General features: G+C 37.3%; 2 protein-coding genes across 2 annotated transcripts in view; both read right to left on the bottom strand.

Moving 5' to 3' along the window:
* The window catches only part of LOC117518094, a 43,232-nt gene extending 42,911 nt beyond the window's left edge, over nt 1-321 (bottom strand). Inside the window, exon 1 of the mRNA XM_034179156.1 lies at nt 238-321. Coding sequence (XP_034035047.1) covers nt 238-256 — 19 coding nt within the window. The 5' untranslated portion in view covers nt 257-321. The remainder of the gene's footprint in view (nt 1-237) is intronic.
* Nucleotides 322-5,006: 4,685 nt separating this feature from the next.
* uts2d (urotensin 2 domain containing) lies at nt 5,007-14,347 on the bottom strand. The gene is made up of 5 exons (XM_034179893.1): nt 14,127-14,347; nt 13,669-13,773; nt 13,550-13,581; nt 13,247-13,337; nt 5,007-5,261 (listed from the first exon to the last, which is right to left on the bottom strand). Exons 1-5 carry the CDS (start codon nt 14,224-14,226, stop codon nt 5,236-5,238), a joined length of 354 nt encoding a protein of 117 aa, XP_034035784.1. The 5' UTR covers nt 14,227-14,347; the 3' UTR covers nt 5,007-5,235.
* Nucleotides 14,348-22,443: the final 8,096 nt, after the last annotated feature.

Here is a 22,443-nt window from a genome sequence, read left to right as displayed (position 1 = left end):
GACAATAATAATACATTGAAACTGTCATGGGTGCATTTGTGGCTTCCCTCACCATTCTCCTTGCATGGCCATTTGGTTGTTGCAACCTGCCTACTCCAGAGAGATTTATCAGAGAATACCATACTATCAGCCCACATATGTGGCTGTAAGCACAAACATTTCATAATGCCCACTTTCTTCACTCATATCAACAAAAGTCTTCCCTCATATGTATGTATATGTATAATAAAAATGTACCTCTGATGTATGGATCCATTGCTGCGTGCTGAGGCTCCGATCACGTTACTTTGGCGTGCACTGTGCCGCTTTCTTAGACTTTTTGTGTGTCAATCATGTTATCGTACTCACCAGCTTCCTGTGCTGACATCATCCATCAAGCCCTCAAATAAACCCATGGACATTCTCCTGAAGCTACTACACCCGACGCTTTGGCCCTTCAGGGTGAAGTTCTGATCCTATCCTCATTCATAAACTTCTTTAATGGATTTCAAATTAGATGGACTTAATTTTGAGAGGAAAAAAGGGAGAAGCTGAAGAAACTTTCTATTTATGCCTGATTTACATTTAAGGATATATAACATAAATATTACTGTTATAACTCCAATTTTTCAATTTTTTTTTTCTGTCAAATCATTTTGTTCGTTTTAAATTTAATTGTGGTTCTGTAATGCTAATGTATCATTTGACTTGATATCATGCTACTTTTTATTACTGACGTGAGTGACAAATGTAGCTGCTGCTTCATTTCCTTTGGCCTTATCTCAAGTCTGAGGTCCGACTTCACTCTGGTTATAATACGGTTTGTGCTGAACTTAGATAATTCCTGTTTTCTGTTTTTTTTTTTTTTTTTTTTTGCATCTTGTAATTGTTTAATGTGACATAATAGTTGGATAACTGTACAGACATGGTAGCTAATATCAGCATATATGCTATATAATTATTCTTAAAGTGGGTGTGACTTTCAGTCAGAATTGTGTAGAATTGACCCAATATGACACACAAGTAAGAAACAGATTTATGTTTTTAGGCAACTTTACATCCAGGGAAAAATGAGGCTGTCAGCAATTTGCAGAAAGAAACTTGATTGATTGGAACAGAAGGTGATGCTGTGGTTAATACGGTCAAAGCAGAATAATGAGAAAATGGGTTTGACCATATGACCTTTGTTTGTAGGGTGTGCACATTGGCTAAATGGTGACTAAATTCAGATTATCGATATTAAAAATAATGAGCTAAACTAAATAATACTGTAGTTTTAGCAACATTTGTCTGCTTTGTTTGATCTACTTCACCAAGTCCTTTGGACAATTTCCACTAAACTTGGTATGTGTAGGAAGGTCATCCTTGGAACTGTCATTCCAAGGATGGAATGACCCTCTTAGTTAAGGGTCATTCCATCTCAAGTCACCCAGAGGCTCCCAGGTCACCCCTCAGTTCGGTTCTGTCAGTTTGATATGTTATGATGAAATGCCAAATATTAGGTCTGTAACTTATAAACATTTGAAGTTACAGCCTTTGGAAATTTTTGTGAATTTTTCACATATCATGAAAATGGTGGGGTTTTTTGTTTTGTTTTTGTTTTGTTTTTACCAAATTTGCATGTTAATAATGAACTCCCTATATGCCTCACAGCTTTTGAAATTCCTTGAATTGATTAAAAAAATGTTTTTGTTGTTCAATTTTTGGTCTTATTGGTGTTCATTTGGTCTAATGACGTGAGTAATATCAGTTTTGACTGAAAAAAAATTGTTAAAACTGGAAATCGTGCTGGAATTGTGAATCTCTCTGAATTAAATTTTTGACCTGATTTGTACCAAATGTGACACACACACACACACACACATATATCATCCTGACAAAATTTGATGCAGTTGCGCTGCACCAGGCGTTCCACCATTTCCTTGCAAAGAAAAAACGACGAGAGACTCCACCCATCCTCACACAAAGGCTGCTTACAAGCAAATGACGCAACCGACAGCCGTGGAAAAAAATCACGCATGCTCACAAAGGTTCAAGGTTTGCTCATGCAAGCACATGTGATTCAAATCCATCAAGTTTTTGAAAAAAATAAAAAGGTCTGATACTTTTGTAACAGATCTCATATGTGCAAAATAAAACAAAACACTACTCCAGGTACGTTTCTGACGAGAATATAACATAACTTTGTTACAAGCTCAAACGTTGTTGCGTGACTCACTTAAAGAAATAATGGCAAAACTCACATGTAAGTAAAAAAAAACAAAAAACCCAAAACGATTAATCGAAAAAATAATCGACCGATGAACTGATTAGTAAAATAATCGTTAGTTGCAGCCCTAGTGTTTAGGCTGAAATAAAATGTCTTTCCTCAAAAATCAAAGTCCAGATTTCAAAAGAAGAGAAAAAAGGACAGGGAAAGAAAACTAAATGAGGGAAAGCAGCTGCTAACCAAATTCTTTGAAAAGAGAGGTGAGCTTGAAAGCTAGTTATATTGAGTTGGGGGGTCTGGTGCAATTTGGTCCCCCAGACTCCCCAACTCAATATTGCTCCCCCAACTTTAAAAAGGGTTCTGGCTCCCAGGTGTGATCTAAGGTATACATGATTTAGACCTGGTTTGACTACGCATTAGAAATTTGGTGTTTGCTTTAATAAAAAAGGACATAACGGGGGGGAGGGGGTCTTCAATATGGCTAGTACATGGGCCCAGAATTGGGTGCTACACCCCTGTCCACCACCTCCAGGGCGTGGTCAGCGATGAAGATGCAAGGATCACTGCTGACGTCCTGGCCCATGACCTGGGTCTTCTTTAGGCTTATTGTAAGCCCAAACTCACTGCAGGCATCCGCAAAGCGAGTGATCAGTCTCTGTAGCATTTCCTCTGTGTGGGCGGTGAGGGTGGCATCATCTGCGAACAGCATCTCCCTGATGAGCACCTTTCGCACCTTCGTCTTTGCTTGGAGGCATGCGGGGTTGAAGATGCCGCCATCGCTTCTGTTGTGGAGGAAGATGCCATCTTTGGACTGTTGGAAGGTGTAGCGGAGCAGCAGGGAAGAGGGTTGGGGCGAGGACACATCCCTGCTTCACACAGCTCCTAACTGGGAAGGGGTCTGAGGATGATCTGTCATACTGAACAGCGCCACTCATGTTGTCATGGAAGGATGTGATCATCCTCAGGAGCCTGGGGGGACATCCAATCTGGTGCAGAAGAGCGAAGAGTCCTTCTCAACTTACCAGGTTGAGAAGGGCTTTAAGTAAGGATTACAAAAATTGGGTTTATTCCTGTAAGATACTGAAGGCAGTGCAGATGGATGGGAATTAAAGGGACCATATGCTGATCAATGAGTATCTGAATAACACATTTCTCTGCCTGTTGGTTTAAACAGAAAGGGGCTGCTGCAGGCCGTGTCTCTGCTTTCTTTTGAAAGAGGGCGTCTCCCCATCTCTCTGGTGTCGGCCAGCTCAGTGGCCGTGGCTCATGTAAAAAAGAAGTCCATACATGGACTTTTGTGACGTATGTCACAGAAGCCTAAAACGGGTTGTTACGGGTCTACATTTCACTTAGAGCTGGGTAGTTTCTTTTCTTTTGTATTTTTTACTTGAATCTCCTGCTGTATTTAACTGTAAAAGTTGCACAACATGAACCCTTTAAAGACATATTTTATAATGATTTTTAAGCTGTGTGTATGGAAATATATGGCTTCTTCTTGCGAAAAAAAAAACAGCTAGTAAAAAGCTTGTAATAACAATAACTTATTAGATTTACCTAGCTCCTTTCATATTTGTAATAGGTAGTTTGAGATTTTGCAAATAAATCATTTAAAAAAAATGTTAATATTAGCCAAGAAGACTGTCGCAGCTGTATGTTTGATATACTAAATATTTATGTCTGTATTCATTTCTTCTCTGTGCACTGTGATGCTCTGAAAATAAAAAAATATATAAAATAGACTAGATAAAATGAATAAACAGATACAAAATAAATAAAACAGATAAAAATAGATAAAATATATAAAATAAAATAGACCATAGACTGAGACTACCAAGGAGCACCATAGAATACAACAGGAGGTCTTTCCTACCTGTGACAATCAGACTCTATCATTCCTCCCCCTTCTGCAGGATGAATGCATAAGAGTTATGCAGAGTTATTCAGTTACTCAGTTATGTGCAATATTGGCGAACATCTTGTGAAAATGTCATTTCACATAAATTTGTTGTACTCATTGCATAAAAAATGTTCACTGTTTACTGTTTGGTATTCTGGCAAAATAATTTCTTTTGGGATAATAAAGTTCATCTTATTCTTATAAACCAGCGCACTGAGTGATTCAGCAGCTGTGATGGTGGATGGTGTTTACATGTTTATTAAGAATAAGATCAACTTTATTTATCCCTAAGGAAATTATTACTGCTGTCAGATGGATTTTAATACATATCTGGTATTGCCACATTTTAGGATTTTTATTGATTTGGCAAAAAGGAAGTCAATGCATTCCTCAAAGCTGTGTCAAAAATACACTAGTTTTTTGTGAATTGTAGTCTTTTTGTATGTTTGTTTTTGTTGTTGTTTGTGATTAAGAAGCCAAAAGCAGTTGGTTAATTTTCTGCAGGCATGATTTTATGTTTCATTCAAAGTGTGTGCACATATGGTCTCTCCAGTCACAAGCTGCCAAACACTAACATCCTTGTGGTTTCTCCCAGAAGTGTCTTTTATCAGTCAATCAGTTTTTGCAAATAGCCCGTTACCAACCTACTCTTTCTATTTCTCATTGATTTAAATGAACTCCAAGGGGCGTGTGATGCTTGAAAACATCTCTACTGCTTCTGGAACACATCAAAGAACAAAAGGAGGGAAAAACATACAGGAGACAAATGTCTTTATTTGGTCCATTAAAAATAGGAGACTTCTCACACAAAGTGTTGTGATTCCAACACTCTTCAGCCACTAAAGTAACAACTGTCACTGTCCAAATAAATATGGACCAAACTGTAGTTCACTGACAACACACACAGTTATTTCATTGCACCCTCAAGTATTAACAGCGATCTGATTATTTACAACATCAATCTGCATGTCATCACTGGACATTTGTGCAACAACAGTTAAATGTTTTTGGCAACTTTGTGGTACAACAACAGATTGCTGAAATCAACACAGCGTGATGACGATAATGAATACCGGTGGTGTGAGTGTTAAGGCCGCGTTGGGCTTTGCAACTGTAATTGACAGTGTTCCTTCGTCCTCATGCATCAGTCTCACACGCAGTATTTCCAGAAGCATGCTGCAGATGAGTAGGAGAGAAAAACTGAGTAAAAATATATATAAAACAAAGTGCTTTTGCATTGTTTTGTACTCAACATTTAGAAGGCAACAAATGCACAGTCAGGTTCAGAGGTATTTGTGCAGTCAAGCAATTTGTGTAATTTTTCCCCTGTACACCACAACAATGGAGGTTAAATGAAACAATCAAGATCAGATTTAATTCAGACTTCCGGTATGGCGGATAGACGAGCGGCCGCTTAAGTTTACATCTTCCAGCGGGTCCAACTTCCCCTGGCGTTTATATACTGAATTATAATCAGAAAGCAGCTTAACAAATATGCCAGGGGGCAACAAAAGAAAGACAAGAGGAAATATTCAAATTGACAAAGAAGAAGAGACTTTTTCACCGAGTGAAAGTGACGGAGACCAGAGCGATAGCAACAAGCTAGGTGAGCGTAGCACGCAAGCTAACAAGCTAACCACCGATAGCATGGAGGTTATGAGAAACAGCATTATCGCCGAAATTCAAAAAGTACACACGGAGGTCCAAGAACTCAGTCACAAAACCGGACAACTTAACAATGACCTCTTTGAGTTCAGGGAAGAAATGAACTCCAGACTCAGCATTGTGGAGAACAATGTTAACCGAATGAAAGACAGAATCGAAGCAACCGAGGAGCGAGTAACGGAGATGGAGGAATTCAGCACGGATGTGAAAGATGCTTTATCCTACACACTTGATCTTCAGGACGAGATTCAAACTCGTCTTGAATCACTTGAAGCATTTTCCCGCAGAAACAACATCCGGATCCACGGAATAAAGGAGCAAGCTGAAGGGAATGATATGACGGGATTCATCGAGAATTTCATCAAAACTGAACTGTCTCTTCCCCATACCACTGGGAATACATTGCCACCGCTCCAATGCTCCTCAGCCTCCTGAGGACTCCAACCCAAGATCTATAGTAGTGTGCTTTCTCGAGTTCAAGACTAAAGAACTTGTACTTCGATCAGCATGGAACAAGCAAGTCATTATGTTCATGGAAAGACGTGTTTTTTTCGAACACGACTATACAGGAGACACTCTGTCAAAAAGAAAAGCATACATCCCCATACGGAGAGCGCTGAAAGAAAAAAATATTCGTTTCCAGACACTGCACCCTGCACGACTACAAGTCCACCTTCAAACCGGCCCTGTGATCTACAACAACGCAAGAGACGCAGCAGAAGACTTGAAGCAGAAAGGAGTGATAGACGGAAACATCCCGACACAAACAACGATGGGAAGACCAGCGGGCGTGAGGATGTCCAAACCACATTGGCAAAAATTGAATTCTCCATGACGCAAACGGGAATCAAGGATCAAAAGTATCCAAGAAAGATTAAAGGAGTTTTGACGTGACGCAGATGCTTCTTAAGGGCTTCTTCTCTACTCGACGTAAAACGACATATGACACTTTCCTCATCCAAACGTCAATCTTGACCCAGACACTGGATAGCGATTGCTTGTTTTTCCGTTCTGCGCGCTGCTATGGACCAGCAGTCCGCGCTGTCAGGGGCTCCCTTGTTCCGTAGGGACTCTCCTCTCAACTTCGAAGTGGATAATCCACTTCACTTGTGGAAGTCACTGTTATATTATGTTGTTCATCAATGTTATCACTGTTATTATTGTTCTTCTAGACCGACCTTTTTGTTTATGCTTAGCCACATACTCTATAATGTACATTGTGTTGACTTGATTAAGTAAAATTAATAGACATAAGTATAATTTTATTTCCCTTAACGTAAACGGCTTACATAACCCAATAAAACGTAGTAAAATAATCAGTAAAATTAAACGCGAGAAACAAGTGATATTTTGGCAAGAGACGCATCTTAACGACACTGAGCATGAAAAAAATTAAAAAATGGTTCAAACATACTTACTGTTCATCTTTCAAAAAAGGAAATGCGAGAGGAGTGGCAATTCTTATTTCAAACAAAATCAACTTTGAGTTCACTTCGCAAATTTCTGACACTGAAGGAAGATACGTGCAATTAAAGGGTTTGATTGATCATAAAAAAGTGACATTACTTAATGTTTATCGCCCTCCCGGAAATGATAAGCAGTTTGTTAAAAAAAAATTCAACTTAATATATACTGAAATATCTGGAGTACTAGTATGTGCTGGAGACTGGAACGCTCATTTATCCCCTTCTCTTGACTCTTCCACAAATAAGAGGATACAACCTCTAGCAATACTGATTAACAAATTGCTTAAAGAAGTGGGTATGAAAGATGTGTGGCGAGATTTTCATCCACATGAGAAATGCTTTACCTTTTTTTCTCATGTGTTATCTAGACTAGACTATTTTTTCATGCTCAGCTCAGACAGGCACAGAATTATTTAATGTGAAATTGGAGTACGAGATGTTTCAGACCATGCAGGAGTATATTTGACGTTACATTTAGATACCAAGCGAAAAGAAACCCTTTGGAGACTTAACAATAACCTCCTTAATGATATAGACCTTAAAAAATATGTAGAAGAACAATTAACAGACTACACATATAATGATAACGATGAAACTTCACCTAGTGTGATATGGGGACGCAGCAAAAGCAGTTTTGAGAGGAAGGCTTATAATGTGGTCATCAATTAAAAAGAAAGAGAAAGAGAAACTAATTTCAGACAAGACTGCTGAACTAAAATTCTTAGAACAACACATGAGAAACAAAGACAACGATGCGCTGCAAAAAATTCTTTCAGTTAAACAAATATTAAACAATCTATATGACGATCACATAGAAAGGAAAGCAAAATTTATTAAACAAAATTATTACGAGAATGGACCAAGAGCTAAAAAGTTACTTGCCTGGAGGACACGAAAACTACAAGCCAGCCGCAATATTCACAAGATAAGAGACCCAGTTAATAACACAGTACAATATAATTTAGAAGAGATTCAGACATCCTTTATTACTTATTATACAAATTTATACCCTCAGCCATCTGCAGCAGATGCAACTATAGTAGAGAATTTTCTTACAAAATTAGACTTACCTTTGATAGGAAGAGAACAAAACAAAAAACTTACACAAAAAATAACAGAAAAAGAAATCGATAAAGCAATTTCAAACTTAAAGGGAAACAAAATGCCAGGCTCTGACGGGTTTCCCTCAGAGTGGTACAAATATTTTAGACAAAAAATTATACCTTTGCTTAAATCTTGCTTTGATTATGTGCTCACAGGAGGTACAATACCTACATCCTGGAATCAAGCCCTTATCTCTGTAATACCAAAAACAGGTAAAGATGCAACTGAATGCGGCTCATATCGGCCTGTATCAATACTAAATGTAGATTATAAAATATTTACAACAATCCTGGCAAAAAGACTAGAACACATTATCCCAGAATTAATAGATACTGATCAGACGGGATTTGTGAAAGGGAGACAGGCACATGACAACATCCGCAGAGCCCTTCACCTTGTAAAATACATGACAAACACAGAGTCAGTTGTTTTAAGCCTTGATGCTGAAAAGGCTTTTGACTCTGTCCGATGGGAGTTTTTATTTCTGACCTTAAAACGTTTTGGCTTTGATGATCAATTCATCCAATGTCTCAAATCACTATACCATTCCCCCACAGCCAGGATAAAATTAATGGGGATCTCTCAGCTGAAATTTCACTGAAAAGGGGATGTAGGCAAGGATGCGGCCTCAGTGCAACCTTATTCGCATTGTATATTGAGCCCCTAGCACAAGCAATTAGAGAAATAGATAATATCAAAGGCGTCTTTGTAAAAGACAAAGAATATAAAATTTGTCTATATGCCGACGATGTTTTGCTTACACTTACCAAACCCGAGACCAGCCTAACCACATTAATAACCCTACTTGATACATTTGGATCATACTCTGGTTACAAATTAAATTTCCAAAAAACTCAAATCCTCATTTACAATTATAAACCGAGTAAAAATGTCCTAAAACGCTTACAGTGTAATTGGAACAACTGTATAATTAAATACCTAGGGGTCCAAATACCCAAGGATCCAAATGACCTTTTCAAATACAATTATGACCCCCTGACAAACAATATTAAAGCAGATTTAAAGAGATGGTTGCTCCTCCCCATGAACTTGTATCATAGAATTGAAATGATAAAAATGACCATATTACCTAAATTACTATATCTATTTTTGGCATTACCAATCGAAGTGTCCTCCAGGCAATTTGTTGAATGGAACAGAATGATTTCTAGTTTCATTTGGAATAAACAACGCCCACGAATAAAATATGAAACCATGCAGTTAAGTAAGAGCGAAGGAGGCATGGCTCTCCCTTGTCTCGAAAGTTATTACAAGGCCGCACAGCTTAGAGTTTTGGTTTTGTGGTGTGACTCAACTGAGGATGCCAAATGGAAAGGAATTGATCAAGCAGAGACTGGTGTTCCCCTTCCCTCTATTTTGGGAGACAAACAGAAAATTAAATTACTTTTAAACAGTGTAAATGTTTACATAAAAACACCATTAAATATTTGGTTTAAAGAATTTAGAAAAGAGGCCTTTGAAAAAGCTGCACGAATTTTGCGTTGGCCTGCTTATGATACACAATTTACTCCCTCCAAATTTGATAGCAAATTCCAATACTGGTGTAACAAAGGGATAACTGCGTATTGGAAAATATCAGATGGCAACATAAAAAGCTTCCAACAACTAGCAATTGATTACGCCTTGGAGAAGGATGATTTCTACAGGTACCTTCAGTTGGGACATCACTTCAATAATAATATCAGAAATACAAAACAAGAAATTGATGACTTGGTCGGACTTATCTTGGATGTATGCAAAGGGAAACTTACTAAAAAGTATGTCTCCTCTACATATTCTGTTTTGCAAATAAGAAGAGCAAATTCAACTATGTACATAAAACAGAAATGGGAAAAAGAGGCTGGAATTAAATTAACAGAAGATGATTGGCTAAATATCTGTAAAACTATCACGACAACCTCAAGCTCAGATTTGTGGAGAGAATTTATGTGGAAGAACACAATGAGATATTTTACAACACCTAAAATCAAAGAACATCAGACCAAAAGCCATATACAGGGCAATTGTTGGAGGAATTGTGGACAGTCATCAGCTGGACATTACCACATACGTATTCTGGAATTGCCCCAAAATCGCCACCTACTGGGCAGACATAATAAAAATAATCAAGACTGTAACCAGACTTCAAATACATGAAACTCAGTATATTTTACTTAGGAAATATACCTACCGGGATGAGAAAAAAGGATCATTACCTCCTTCAGATATTACAGGCAGCCAGCAAAAAAGCAATAACCCGAAGATGGCTACAAGAAGAACCTCCCACCCTTACAGAATGGACGAACATTGTTAATGAAATATACGAGATGGAAAAAATAACTTTTTCTCTGAGACAATCTTTGGACAAAGGGAATCTGTTTTGGGAAAAATGGACATCATATATTTACTCTTGATGTAAGCAATTGTTTAATGACACAGACATACATAGAGATGATGCAACGTATGATGGCTTTCAATATCTTTATTTCTGAATGTATCTTATTTTTGGTAAAATCGGTCTATTATGTCATTTAATTATGATTTGTGTTTTCTTTATGTTTGAAAAAAACTAAAACTTAAATAAACATAAAGTTTAAAAAAAAGATCAGATTTAATTCAGGTGGTTTAAGAAAAATATTTCATTGTTTAAAAAAAAGATCAGATTTAATTCAGGTGGTTTAAGAAAAATATTTCATTAAGCATGTAAGAATAACCATTTTTGAAATATATTTCCACCATTTTCAGAGCCCAAACATAATTGGACTAACTAATATCTCCTTCTAGGCCCTGATCACCAGTGGTGTCAACACTTATCCCCAGATGCCACATGATTATTAGGTCCACCAACAAAGGTGAGGAGGTTATGTTTTTGCCTCTGTTTGTTTGTCTGTTTGCCTGAAGCCCACAATTTTTCATATATCGTTATTATTATTTTTTTTTACTGAAGATTCATATCCTGATAAACAAGAGCTGTTTCCATTTTTAAAGGTCATACAGTAGTGTTTAGAATAATAGTAGTGCTATGTGACTAAAAAGATTAATCTACTGGTACCTTGTTTCCCATGTAACAATAAGAAATATACTCAAAACCTGGATTAATCTTTTTAGTCACATAGCACTACTACTACTCTGAACCACTACTGTAGGTCAAAGGGCACAGTCAGGAAAAAATACTGGAAAATCCCTAGCTTCAACATTGAACAAGTTTTATATTTTTATTTATTATATCTTAATCAAACGTGCCCCAATCACTCTCATATTTGAAAGTGAGTTGCAGACTAACACTCACTATCGCCTGACAAAATTTAATACGAATCTGATCCCGACTGTGAATTTTGTGGACATTTGAATTTCATATTGAAAAGCCCATTTGGTGTACATTTTGCATTATATCTCAAATAAAAGTGCCTCAATCACTCTCCTTTTTATGTTATGGATTTAGCTACACCACCAAAATGGGATGGAGGTTCCAGTTTTATGCCTGTTTTGTCTATCTTCCAGTTATCAGTCAGAAACAAGTGCCACAAAGCAATGACAAACTGGGCATAGCAAAGATAGCCAATGTTCTGTGAAAATGATCTACCTATCTATTATTAGAAACCAAAAAAAGTTGAAAACAATATTTTGTGGAATTGTCAACTAGTGCTGGCAGGGGTATGCGCTCTATGAGTGCGGTGCTCCAGTTTTTGTACAAATCATCACATTTACAGTCACTTTCCTTCAGAAAAGTCAGGGGATGGATACATGAACATTTCCAACTCACTGAATATGTCTTAGTCTTCACATACTTCAGTCATTCAAAAATACAAACTGTTTTGTAAATCTGTCTGGACTTGGCAGTTCTGAAAAACTAAGCGACCATGCAAAAAAAAAAAGAAAAAAAAAGAGAGAAAGAGGCTAGTGAGGGAAGCTACGAAGACAGTTGTACAACTCTGAAGGAATTAGTGGCTTCTGTGGCTGCAACTTCTGTCTGGTGCAACACTGGTCACTGCTTCAACAAAAAAGCATTTTAACGCAAGATCAAATCCTGACTCAAGACTCCCATGTGCCTTCTTACAAAATGTATCTGAAATTTCATCTCTTCTTTTTCAGAAAATTGTTCACTGTTCCACACCATTATGATACTGTATATCCGGTGACACAACAGATAAAAACTGCACTATATGCAGTATGCACAGAGTTGTCTGGGTGTCTCGGTGGCTTCCCTCACTTGTCTTTTTCTTGCACGGCCACTTAGTTTTTGCGACCTGCCTTCTCCAGACAAGATTTTACACAGTGTACAATAATGCTTCTTTTTCTTAATGATCGATCTAAATAAAATTCAAGGCATATTCAGTGACCTGGGGATGTACATGTATCCATCTGCTGACTTGTCTAATGAAAGCTGGCTGTAAAAGTGATGACTTGCATTAAAAATAAATAATACTTATGTAACGGAGGCCAGCAGGTATCGCTGTTCATATGTAGTTAGTAAACCTCACTCCCAACAGCTCAAAAGGATTCTCTGGCCACAAGGCCAGAGCCCTGGGTTTTAGCCTTCTGGTTAGAGAGTCCGACTTCCATGCTGAGGATTGTGAGTTCGCGTCCTCAGGGGAGCGAATGGGCGGAGTCATAACATGATAACACAGAGTGCAGCCGCACTTATAGTTTAAATTATGACTTTTTGGGCTGTGGAAAAAGGAGGCACGATGTATACAAGTGGTTTATAATTCCTTAATAGTTAACATATTATTGTTAAAACCCTTGAATTAAAGCAAACCGTCTCCATCACACATTTCGATTGTTTCATTTCAACTTCATTTTAAACGGTGTGCAGAGGCAACATTTGTAAATTTATGTCACTGTCCAAATACTTATGGATCTGACTGTGTGGTCTACTAAATTGAAATGTACAATATTTATCATGAATGAATGATTTCATCCTACGTTCACCCCGCTTCCTGCTTATGGATTTGCTTTTGGCCATGCTTGCGCTGATCTCTTGCTCCAGCTCCAGATTTTCTCTCAGAGCTTGCAGCTAAATGCAGAAATCACCAAAGTTAAAGTCTGCAAGACAGACAACTGTGTGTGTGTGTGTGTGTGCGTGTGTGTGTGTGTGTGTGTGTGTGTGTGTGTGTGTGTGTGTGTGTGTGTGTGTGTGTGTGTGTGTGTATGTATATATATATATATATATATATATATATATATATATATATATATATATATATATACAGTACATATGAAGCTTACCTCCTCTGCTAAACTGTTTGCAAACTCAAGGCCTGCAGATTTAAAGAAAACAGGTCATCAGAAGAGTAAAAAGTAAATTATTGCATTTTGTATTTTAACAGTTTGTCTTTATACCTCACCTAAAGTGTTTTCCTTTTTCCCTGGAGCGAAGCCTTTCTGCAGCAGCAGAGTCAGAATCCTGCTCTGGGCATCCATGTCTTCTTTTGGATCAAAAATTTGGTTTCCTATATATATATATTTCATATGTAATATAAAACACAACAACAACTCCATTCAGTTTAAGAGAATTGATTTGCAGTAATACTAATTATTAATTAATACTGGCACAGATGTTTTCACTTCATCCTTTTTTTTTTTTTTTTTGCCCACACTCAAAAATGGCTCATTGGATGAACTCAATTCAGTTATGTGCAGGATTTCCATGTAATAAATATATGTAGTCCCAGCTAAATTAAATGAAATTATTTTACATGGATGTGCTTTATTTGAGTTGGGGCTACATATATTTATTCGATGGAAATCCTGTTCATAATTGAATTGAGTTCATCCAATGCCTCAATTTTTTGAGTGCACTCACCAGAGTTAAAAATGCTCCTTCCCTCCACGTTAAGCGCTCCCAGCAGCATTAAGAAACCCACGAGTCCTAAACAGTAGTTGACAGCTGGAATCCTGTCCATGGCAGTTGGCACACGGTCTCAAACACGATCAGGTCTCTGCTGGCTTGGATCCATTACATCATTATATTTATCCATCCAGGGGCAGGAAGGAGGAGTCAGTCAGCCCGCGTGTACTAAATCAATAACTCGTCACCCTGTTTTCGTCTACATCACTGTGACGAGGGGCGATCCAACAGAGCGAGGAAGGTATAAATCAGCCTGATAGCTATCCCAGAAACCGGAGTCAGACATCTTCGGCATTTCTACATCAATTAGTTCTGTAAATAGCTCTATGGGTCTGTGTTGGGCTATGAACTACACTGACTCATCCTCTAAGGGCACACTAGACTGTCTCCAGCTCCTCAGTCTTGCCTTCAGGACTGATTTTGAGCCAAAGGGACATTTGTCAAGCAGATGTCACCTCCTGAGTCACTCCGGTCCATTTGGTACAACGAGGAAATCACATCTGGTGCTAGAGGAGCAGCTTATTCTGCTGATGTAGTTTTAGGCAAATGACCCAGCTAGCCTTCGTTTCTTTGCTGAGGGTCTCGTAAAAGATCAGGCTGTCATGCACCATTAAGTGCAGTAGTGTCGTTTGTCAGTTCTGCAGCTGACATCTCAACCATTACATTGCTAACACTTCTACCTCATGACAAGCTGGACACTTAACAAGTATACAAATAATGAATGTTTTTGAGTTCAATGGTACAAATATTCCATGAGGTGAAAGATGGAACATACCATTCAACGAGGTTCCATCTTTCACCTCATGAAATATTCATTCCATTGAAAGATTTAAAAACATTAATTATTTGTTGTATATAACGGCTAAAATAGATCCTTGTCATTTGGTATTTTATTAATTTTAAACGACAGAAAAGGGTATTCATCATTTTGGTGTTCATCACTGGTGCTTTGACATCAACAGTCCAATGCAAACTTTAAATAGGAGTTCAAAATTGTTCTCAGTTAACTTGCAAAGCACAATCCTGAGGAAGTAGTCCGTGACGCTGTGCACTGACTTCATGTACAGACTGCCGTCTGCTTTCCTCACTCCAGCGAAAAATCGTGTAAGAAATATGTCCAGCTTTTCATCCTAACAGCTCTTCATGCCTCCAGATGGTTTACAGCTTGGTGGATTTGTTTTTTGTGTGTGTTAGAAGAATTAGCACCATCAATTAGCTCCTTCAAATCATCGTCCGCCAGTAAAACAAACTCTGCCATGTTTAGTTGTTTAGTTAAAAGTTGTTAAAGATTATCCATCTTATTTTTATACAAATTCTGACACAATCGTAAAAGAAAATAAAGTTATTGCAGATCATTTCAACGACTATTTTGTTAATGTGGGTAAAATTTTATGAAATTCAATTGTATCCTCAACAAAGTGTTCTTTGGACAAAAGTAAAACAATAATACAATTCTGGATTGAATGTATATTAAAGAAACAGATGAAAACAAAATTATTAACATAGTAGCTAAATTAAAAGGGAAAAAAAAAAAAATCAACCGACAGTGACAACTTTGATATGTTTTTGATAAAGAATATTATTGATTGTATTATTATACCTTTAACATATTTGTAAATTGTCATTAATGATTGGGAAATTTCCCTCCAAAATGAAAATAGATAAGGTGATACCACTGTTCAAATGTGGCGACAAACAGATCTTTTCAAACTACAGGCCAATCCCATTGTTACCACAATTTTTTTTTTAAATGTGGAAAGGATATTTGTAAAGAGGTTGAACGATTTCATAACTAAACATCATATACTCAGTGAACAGTGGTATGGATTTAGAAAAAAATCATAGTACCTCACTGGCTTTAAATGATTTTGTTGAACAAGTTACAAATGCATTTGAGAAAAAGCAATACATTGTAGGTGTTTTCTTTGATTTGCAGAAAGCATTTGATGGCATAGATCACATTTCACTATTGGACAAATTACAGAAGTACCTTATTAGAGGACTGGCCCTTGATTGGATAGCTAGCTATTTATGCAACAGGTATCAGTGTGTCCATTTTGGTGGGATAAATTCAGATTTTTTGAGGATTACATGTGGGGTGCCCCAGGGTTCAGTCCTTGGGCCGTTATTGTTTCTGTTGTATATTAATGATATAGGTTTAGTTTCCAAGTCTGTGAGTTGTATTTTGTTTGCCGATGATACAGCTGTGTTTTGTACTGGGGATCATTTGGGATGGCTCTTGGACATGAGGGAGAGGGAACTACTAAATTTCAAATAATGGTTTGATTCAAACAAATTATCGCTTCATCTTGGTAAAACAAAGTGAATTATATTCAGTAATAAGCCCAGGAACTTAAGTAGAAACTTATTATTGAATAACGCTGAAATTGAAATTCTAACCAAAGCCAAATTTCTTGGAGTTTTTATTGATGATCAAATAAAATGGAAAACTAATATAAATTATGTTATATCTAAAATGTCAAAAGTTATCGCGATTCTGTATAAAGCACAATACTTCCTCTCCCAGCATTCGTTGGTTACGCTGTATCATGCATTACTTGTCCCAAATATGACATATTGCATTGAGGTTTGGGGAAACACATATAAAACAAATAGCTATAAGAATTATGAGTAAAAACATATTGTGAGCCAACAAAGCCACTGTTTACTTGTTTACACATTTTGACATTTTGGGACTTGGTCCATTATATTATGATACAAATCATGTATAAAGTTAACAATAAACTTTTGCCTCAACATGTCCAGGAGCTGTTTAAAATGAGGGAGTCCTGCTATCATTATTTGACAGTTTAAAGATTCAAACTACTGTAAAAAAGTCAATGCGTCTCTGTAAAAGGTGTCAAAATTTGGAACAACTGTTCTGATACTATTAAATTAGCTGGTACTTTGGTTGGCTTAAAAAGGCTTTATAAAAACAATATAATTACTTCAGGTAAACTGAGTTTGTTACTTTTTTTTGTTTTTGTTTTATTGTTTGTTGTACCATTGTTTGTTCTGTTGTGTTGAGATATTTTAGTTCACTGATTAATCTATATTGTCTCTGCTTGCTTTTTTCTTTTTTTTGCTATTTGTTGTTATGAGTGTAGATATATGTGTATATAGCAACTGGTGTGGGGGGGGGTGTTTATAAGTTTTTGCTTCAGCCTTCACCCTTTCGGCCGCACAAAACTGGGAAATTTTTTGTGAGTTTATTTTGTTTTGTTTTATGAGAGATTCTTTTGTTAAGTGTGTGTGTGTGTGTGTGTGTGTGTGTGTGTGTGTGTGTGTGTGTGTGTGTGTGTGTGTGTGTGTGTGTGTGTGTGTGTGTGTGTGTGTGTGTGTGTCTGTCATTCATTCATTCATGCATTCATTAATTTAGCTAAACGGCGTCCCTGGAAGTGTGAGCGATAGCGGTGGACAGGACGTGCAGCACCTTTCATATAGTACCAAAATTGCACGGGCAATGTACTAGTTGTAATTTACTCCCCCAGTCAAAGACACAGACAGGTCCTCTGAAACAAACACACCTGAAACTGGACCCTGGTCTGTAGGTTGGTACTCAAACAAGTAGGAGTCGAGACCCTAATCAGGGTCAAGGTTAAACGTGTCATCCTTTTTGATTTTTCATAAAACTGACAAAATGCACTTTTTGTTGAAACAATTAATTGATTAATTAATTAATAATTCACTATTAAATTAATTCACAACTATTTTGGTAAGAAATTAATAATTTTTAATTTAATAATCCAAATTCTCTGATTTCATCTTCTGAAATATGAATATTTTCTGGTTTATTTTATTTGTTTCTCTACGCTCTGGCAAAAAAAAAAAAAAAAAACTGGACAGTTTTGGATTGTGGCAAAACAAGATATTTGGAGGGCTCTGGAAAACATTTATCTTAATTTTTGCCATTTTCTGACCATTATAGACCTAATAACAGATCAGTTAATCAGGACAATAATCAGTTTTTTTTGTTTGTTTTTTTAGTAATTGTTAGCTGCAGACCTAGTTGATATCTAGTTATTATAAATTACCTTTATTTCTTCAGTATACTGCAAAATTACAGCTAATTTTATTGTTGGTAAAGTACTGATTTTGGGGTGGATTTCAGGGCAAATATACAACCCCTGGCAAAAATTATGGAATCACCGGCCTCGGAGGATGTTCATTCAGTTGTTTAATTTTGTAGAAAAAAAGCAGATCACAGACATGACAAAACTAAAGTCATTTCAAATGGCAACTTTCTGGCTTTAAGAAACACTATAAGAAATCAAGAAAAAAAGATTGTGGCAGTCAGTATCGGTTACTTTTTTAGACCAAGCAGAGAAAAAAATATGGAATCACTCAATTCTGAGGAAATAATTATGGAATCACCCTGTAATTTTCATCCCCAAAACTAACACCTGCATCATATCAGATCTGCTCGTTAGTCTGCATCTAAAAAGGAGTGAACACACCTTGGAGAGCTGTTGCACCAAGTGGACTGACATGAATCATGGCTCCAACACGAGAGATGTCAATTGAAACAAAGGAGAGGATTATCAAACTCTTAAAAGAGAGTAAATCATCACGCAATGTTGCAAAAGATGTTGGTTGTTCACAGTCAGCTGTGTCTAAACTCTGGACCAAATACAAACAACATGGGAAGGTTGTTAAAGGCAAACATACTGGTAGACCAAGGAAGACATCAAAGCGTCAAGACAGGAAACTTAAAGCAATATGTCTCAAAAATCGAAAAATGTACAACAAAACAAATGAGGAGCGAATGGGAGGAAACTGGAGTCAACGTCTGTGACCGAACTGTAAGAAAAGGAAATGGGATTTACATACAGAAAAGCTAAACGAAAGGCATCATTAACACCTAAACAGAAAAAAACAAGGTTACAATGGGCTAAGGAAAAGCAATCGTGGACTGTGGATGACTGGATGAAAGTCATATTCAGTGATGAATCTCGAATCTGCATTGGGCAAGGTGATGATGCTGGAACTTTTGTTTGGTGCCATTCCAATGAGATTTATAAAGATGACTGCCTGAAGAGAACATGTAAATTTCCACAGTCATTGATGATATGGGGCTGCATGTCAGGTAAAGGCACTGGGGAGATGGCTGTCATTACATCATCAATAAATGCACAAGCTTACGTTGATATTTTGGACAATTGAAAGGATGTTTGGGGATGATGAAATCATTTTTCAAGATGATAATGCATCTTGCCATAGAGCAAAAACTGCAAAAACATTCCTTGCAAAAAGACACATAGGGTCAATGTCAATGAGCAGATCTGATTTGATGCAGGTGTTAATTTGGGGGATGAAAATTTACAGGGTGATTCCATAATTTTTTCCTCAGAATTGAGTGATTCCATATTTTTTTCCTCTGCTTGGTCTAAAAAAGTAACCGTTACTGACTGCCACAATCTTTTTTTCTTGATTTCTTATAGTGTTTCTTAAAGCCAGAAAGTTGCCATTTGAAATGACTTTAGTTTTGTGTCATGTCTGTGATCTGCTTTTTTTCTACAAAATTAAACAACTGAATGAACATCCTCCGAGGCCGGTGATTCCATAATTTTTGCCAGGGGTTGTAGTGAGTTAATCAAATGAAATTGGGAACTCGGAATTTCTGAATTACAACTAGAAAAAAAATGTATATATTGATCCAAATGTTAATATCACCTCTGACTCAATCAATCTGGCAAACTTACTAAAGCTGCTGTAACTGTAACTAATGTGAGTACTGACAACTGCCAAATCATAGCTTTATGAGTTTTGTCTGAAATATCCAGCAAAGCTTCTATGTGAAATAACCAGGTTATGTCCTGAATGCTTCCCCGTGGGACTTCTGGTGGCCTAGATTTATTGGCTGTGACCTTTGCTTTGTTTCAGTTTCAATTTAAGTCTTTAGTATTGCGTGTGCCCGACGACCGGCCTGAATTAGGCCGGACACCTAGCTGTCTTTCCTAGCCCGTGATTGGTTGGCGGCCGAGATGCTGCTCTGGTATTGGTTGTTTAGGAGTGGGAAGTCCTACTCCTAAATGGCGGCCGGTATCCGGCCTAATTCAGGCCGGTTGTCGGTCTACTACATTCGTCTGGCTCCATGATGCTAACGCCAGCATGTGAAATGTAACAGCAAGAGAACATACCTCAGTTGTGAGAACTGGAAAACCCACTTTGGAAAAGTTTATGCTCAACTTTTTGATCTTCTGCTTTTAAAAAGTGAGGCAAGTGCCTGCAATTGTAAATCGCAGACACTAGGGGGAGCACTCATATTAGCATAATCAGCATACCAGCTGCTGTTATGTCACGTGACTGTATGAATGCGCCAGAGATGACGCGGGGTGGGGGAAAGTACACAAACGTATTTATATTACTGCTCTGGCCTCTATTAGACCATTTTAGCATAAATCGTGCGTACGCAGTGTCTTAAGTCTAACATTCATTTGGAGCACAGATTTGACCCAGAATGAGCTGTGCGCGTGCAATCTGTTGTAAAGCAGATTGTAGCTGCAGCTGGTTGCAGTCCCTCTGGGGCTGTCAAGTTAGCCAAAACTAACAGCATTTACACCAGAAACATCCGGAAATCCCTTCCAAATTAAAAAGCAAAAAAGCATGACCCTGTTCAAAGGCTGTTAAAGTAGTAACTGGAGCACGGCGCTCGTAAAGCGCAAACCTTACATTGGAATAAATTTTCAACGTCAAAGTCCTGCTAGAAGTGGCTTTTCACAAGCTAAATTAGATGTGATCAAATGTCAGGAGGATGTACATTTAGTATATTTTGAATCAAAGATTGTTTTTGGTTTGGGGGGGTCCAACTTTTTCGGTTTATGAGTTCTTTTTCAGATAATTCTCACAGAACATTGGTTATCTTTGCTATGCACAAATTTGTCATTGCTTTTTGGCACTTGATTTCTGACTGATAACTGGAAGATAGACAGGCATAAAACTGAAACCACCATCCAATTGTGGTGGTATAGGTAAATCCATAACAGAAAAATGAGAGTGACTGAAGCACTTTTGATCGAGATATAATACAAAATGTACACCAAATAGGCTTTTTCATTATTAAATTCAAACGTCCACAAAATCCACAATCCGGATCAGATACGCATCAAACTTTGTTAAGCAATCGTGAGTGTGTCAGTCTGCACCTCACTTTCAAATATGGCAGTGATTGGGGCACATTCGGTTAAAAAATAATGTAAAATATACATTACATGGAGTTTTCAATGTTAAATTTAAATGGCAACAAAATCTGTAATCAGAATCAGATTCAGTTCAAACTTTATCAGTTGATAAGGGATATCATCCTACACAATGCTCTCAAATATGAAAGTCATTTGATCTTTTTAAATAGTTATGAATTTTTGTAAATTTGCTCAATGTTAAAGGATATGGATTTCTCCAGTTTTCCAAGATTTTTCCTGACTTTGACCTTTGACCTTGAAAATTTAATCAAGTCTTGCCAGGACATGAATCCTCTGTAAAAATTTCATAACGATAGATGAAAATTGTAGGTTCCGGGCTGTTCATAAACAAACAGACAAACAAACAAGCAGGGGCAAAAATATAACCTTCACCCAACTTTGTTGGCAGAGACAGTTATTCTATTCTAAGTTTACCCTATGACTCCTCTTGATGATATTCAGAGTATCCTCCGATTTTAATTAAACACTTCCAATACAATCTCAAGTAACCTTCAGGGTCTCCAATATTCCACTTAGATCGGTTTGGATTTTTCCTGGATCAAGTCAGAAATTCAATCTTTAAATGACTGCCTGGACTCAGCCTAGACTCTATGTCTGTGCGGTGTGAAACTGGTAGAGCGATTCACTTATCACTGCAGTGATGTTCATGTCTCTGGGTCCTCAGTCTTTGACATCAGAGACACTTGGCAAAAGTTTATGGAGTCATGAGGTCACTGGACAAAGGTGTTTTGAGATGTTGATATATTTGAGAACAAAGATCCACCACCCAAAACTTTAAGGTCCTGGTGCTTTCTGCCTTATTGTATAGTTGTGAGTTCTAGACATTGAAGGCTGACCCTGGAATTACCCTTCCAAGGGTTCATTGTGGCAAAGGTCAATGTTATTGGGCTCAAGGTCAAGAAATTTGCTTCTCAACTTAATTTAAAAATAGGTGTTTCTTTTCGGATGAATTTACTATGTTTTTTTAAATATTTTGAAACGCAGCACAAAAAATTGGAATTCCAACACTGCTTTGGAGTCTTTTATTTTGATATTGGTGTTAGGAGCGTGTGCTTGTATTGTGTCTGACT

Source organism: Thalassophryne amazonica, chromosome 10 (genome assembly GCF_902500255.1).
Source record: "Thalassophryne amazonica chromosome 10, fThaAma1.1, whole genome shotgun sequence".
NCBI classification, from domain to species: domain Eukaryota; kingdom Metazoa; phylum Chordata; class Actinopteri; order Batrachoidiformes; family Batrachoididae; genus Thalassophryne; species Thalassophryne amazonica.
The sequence above is the reverse complement of the archived record's forward strand: the minus strand, read 5'-3'. Positions and strand labels throughout refer to the sequence as shown.

Coding starts and splice junctions, on each gene's coding strand:
- uts2d (XM_034179893.1), bottom strand. CDS start 14,226: ATGGACAGGATTCCAGCTGTCAACTACTGTTTAGGACTCGTGGGTTTC. Junction 13,582..13,668: donor GAAAAAGGAAAACACTTTAG/GTGAGGTATAAA, acceptor TTAAATCTGCAG/GCCTTGAGTTTGCAAACAGT. Junction 13,338..13,549: donor CAAACAGTTTAGCAGAGGAG/GTAAGCTTCATA, acceptor TTCTGCATTTAG/CTGCAAGCTCTGAGAGAAAA.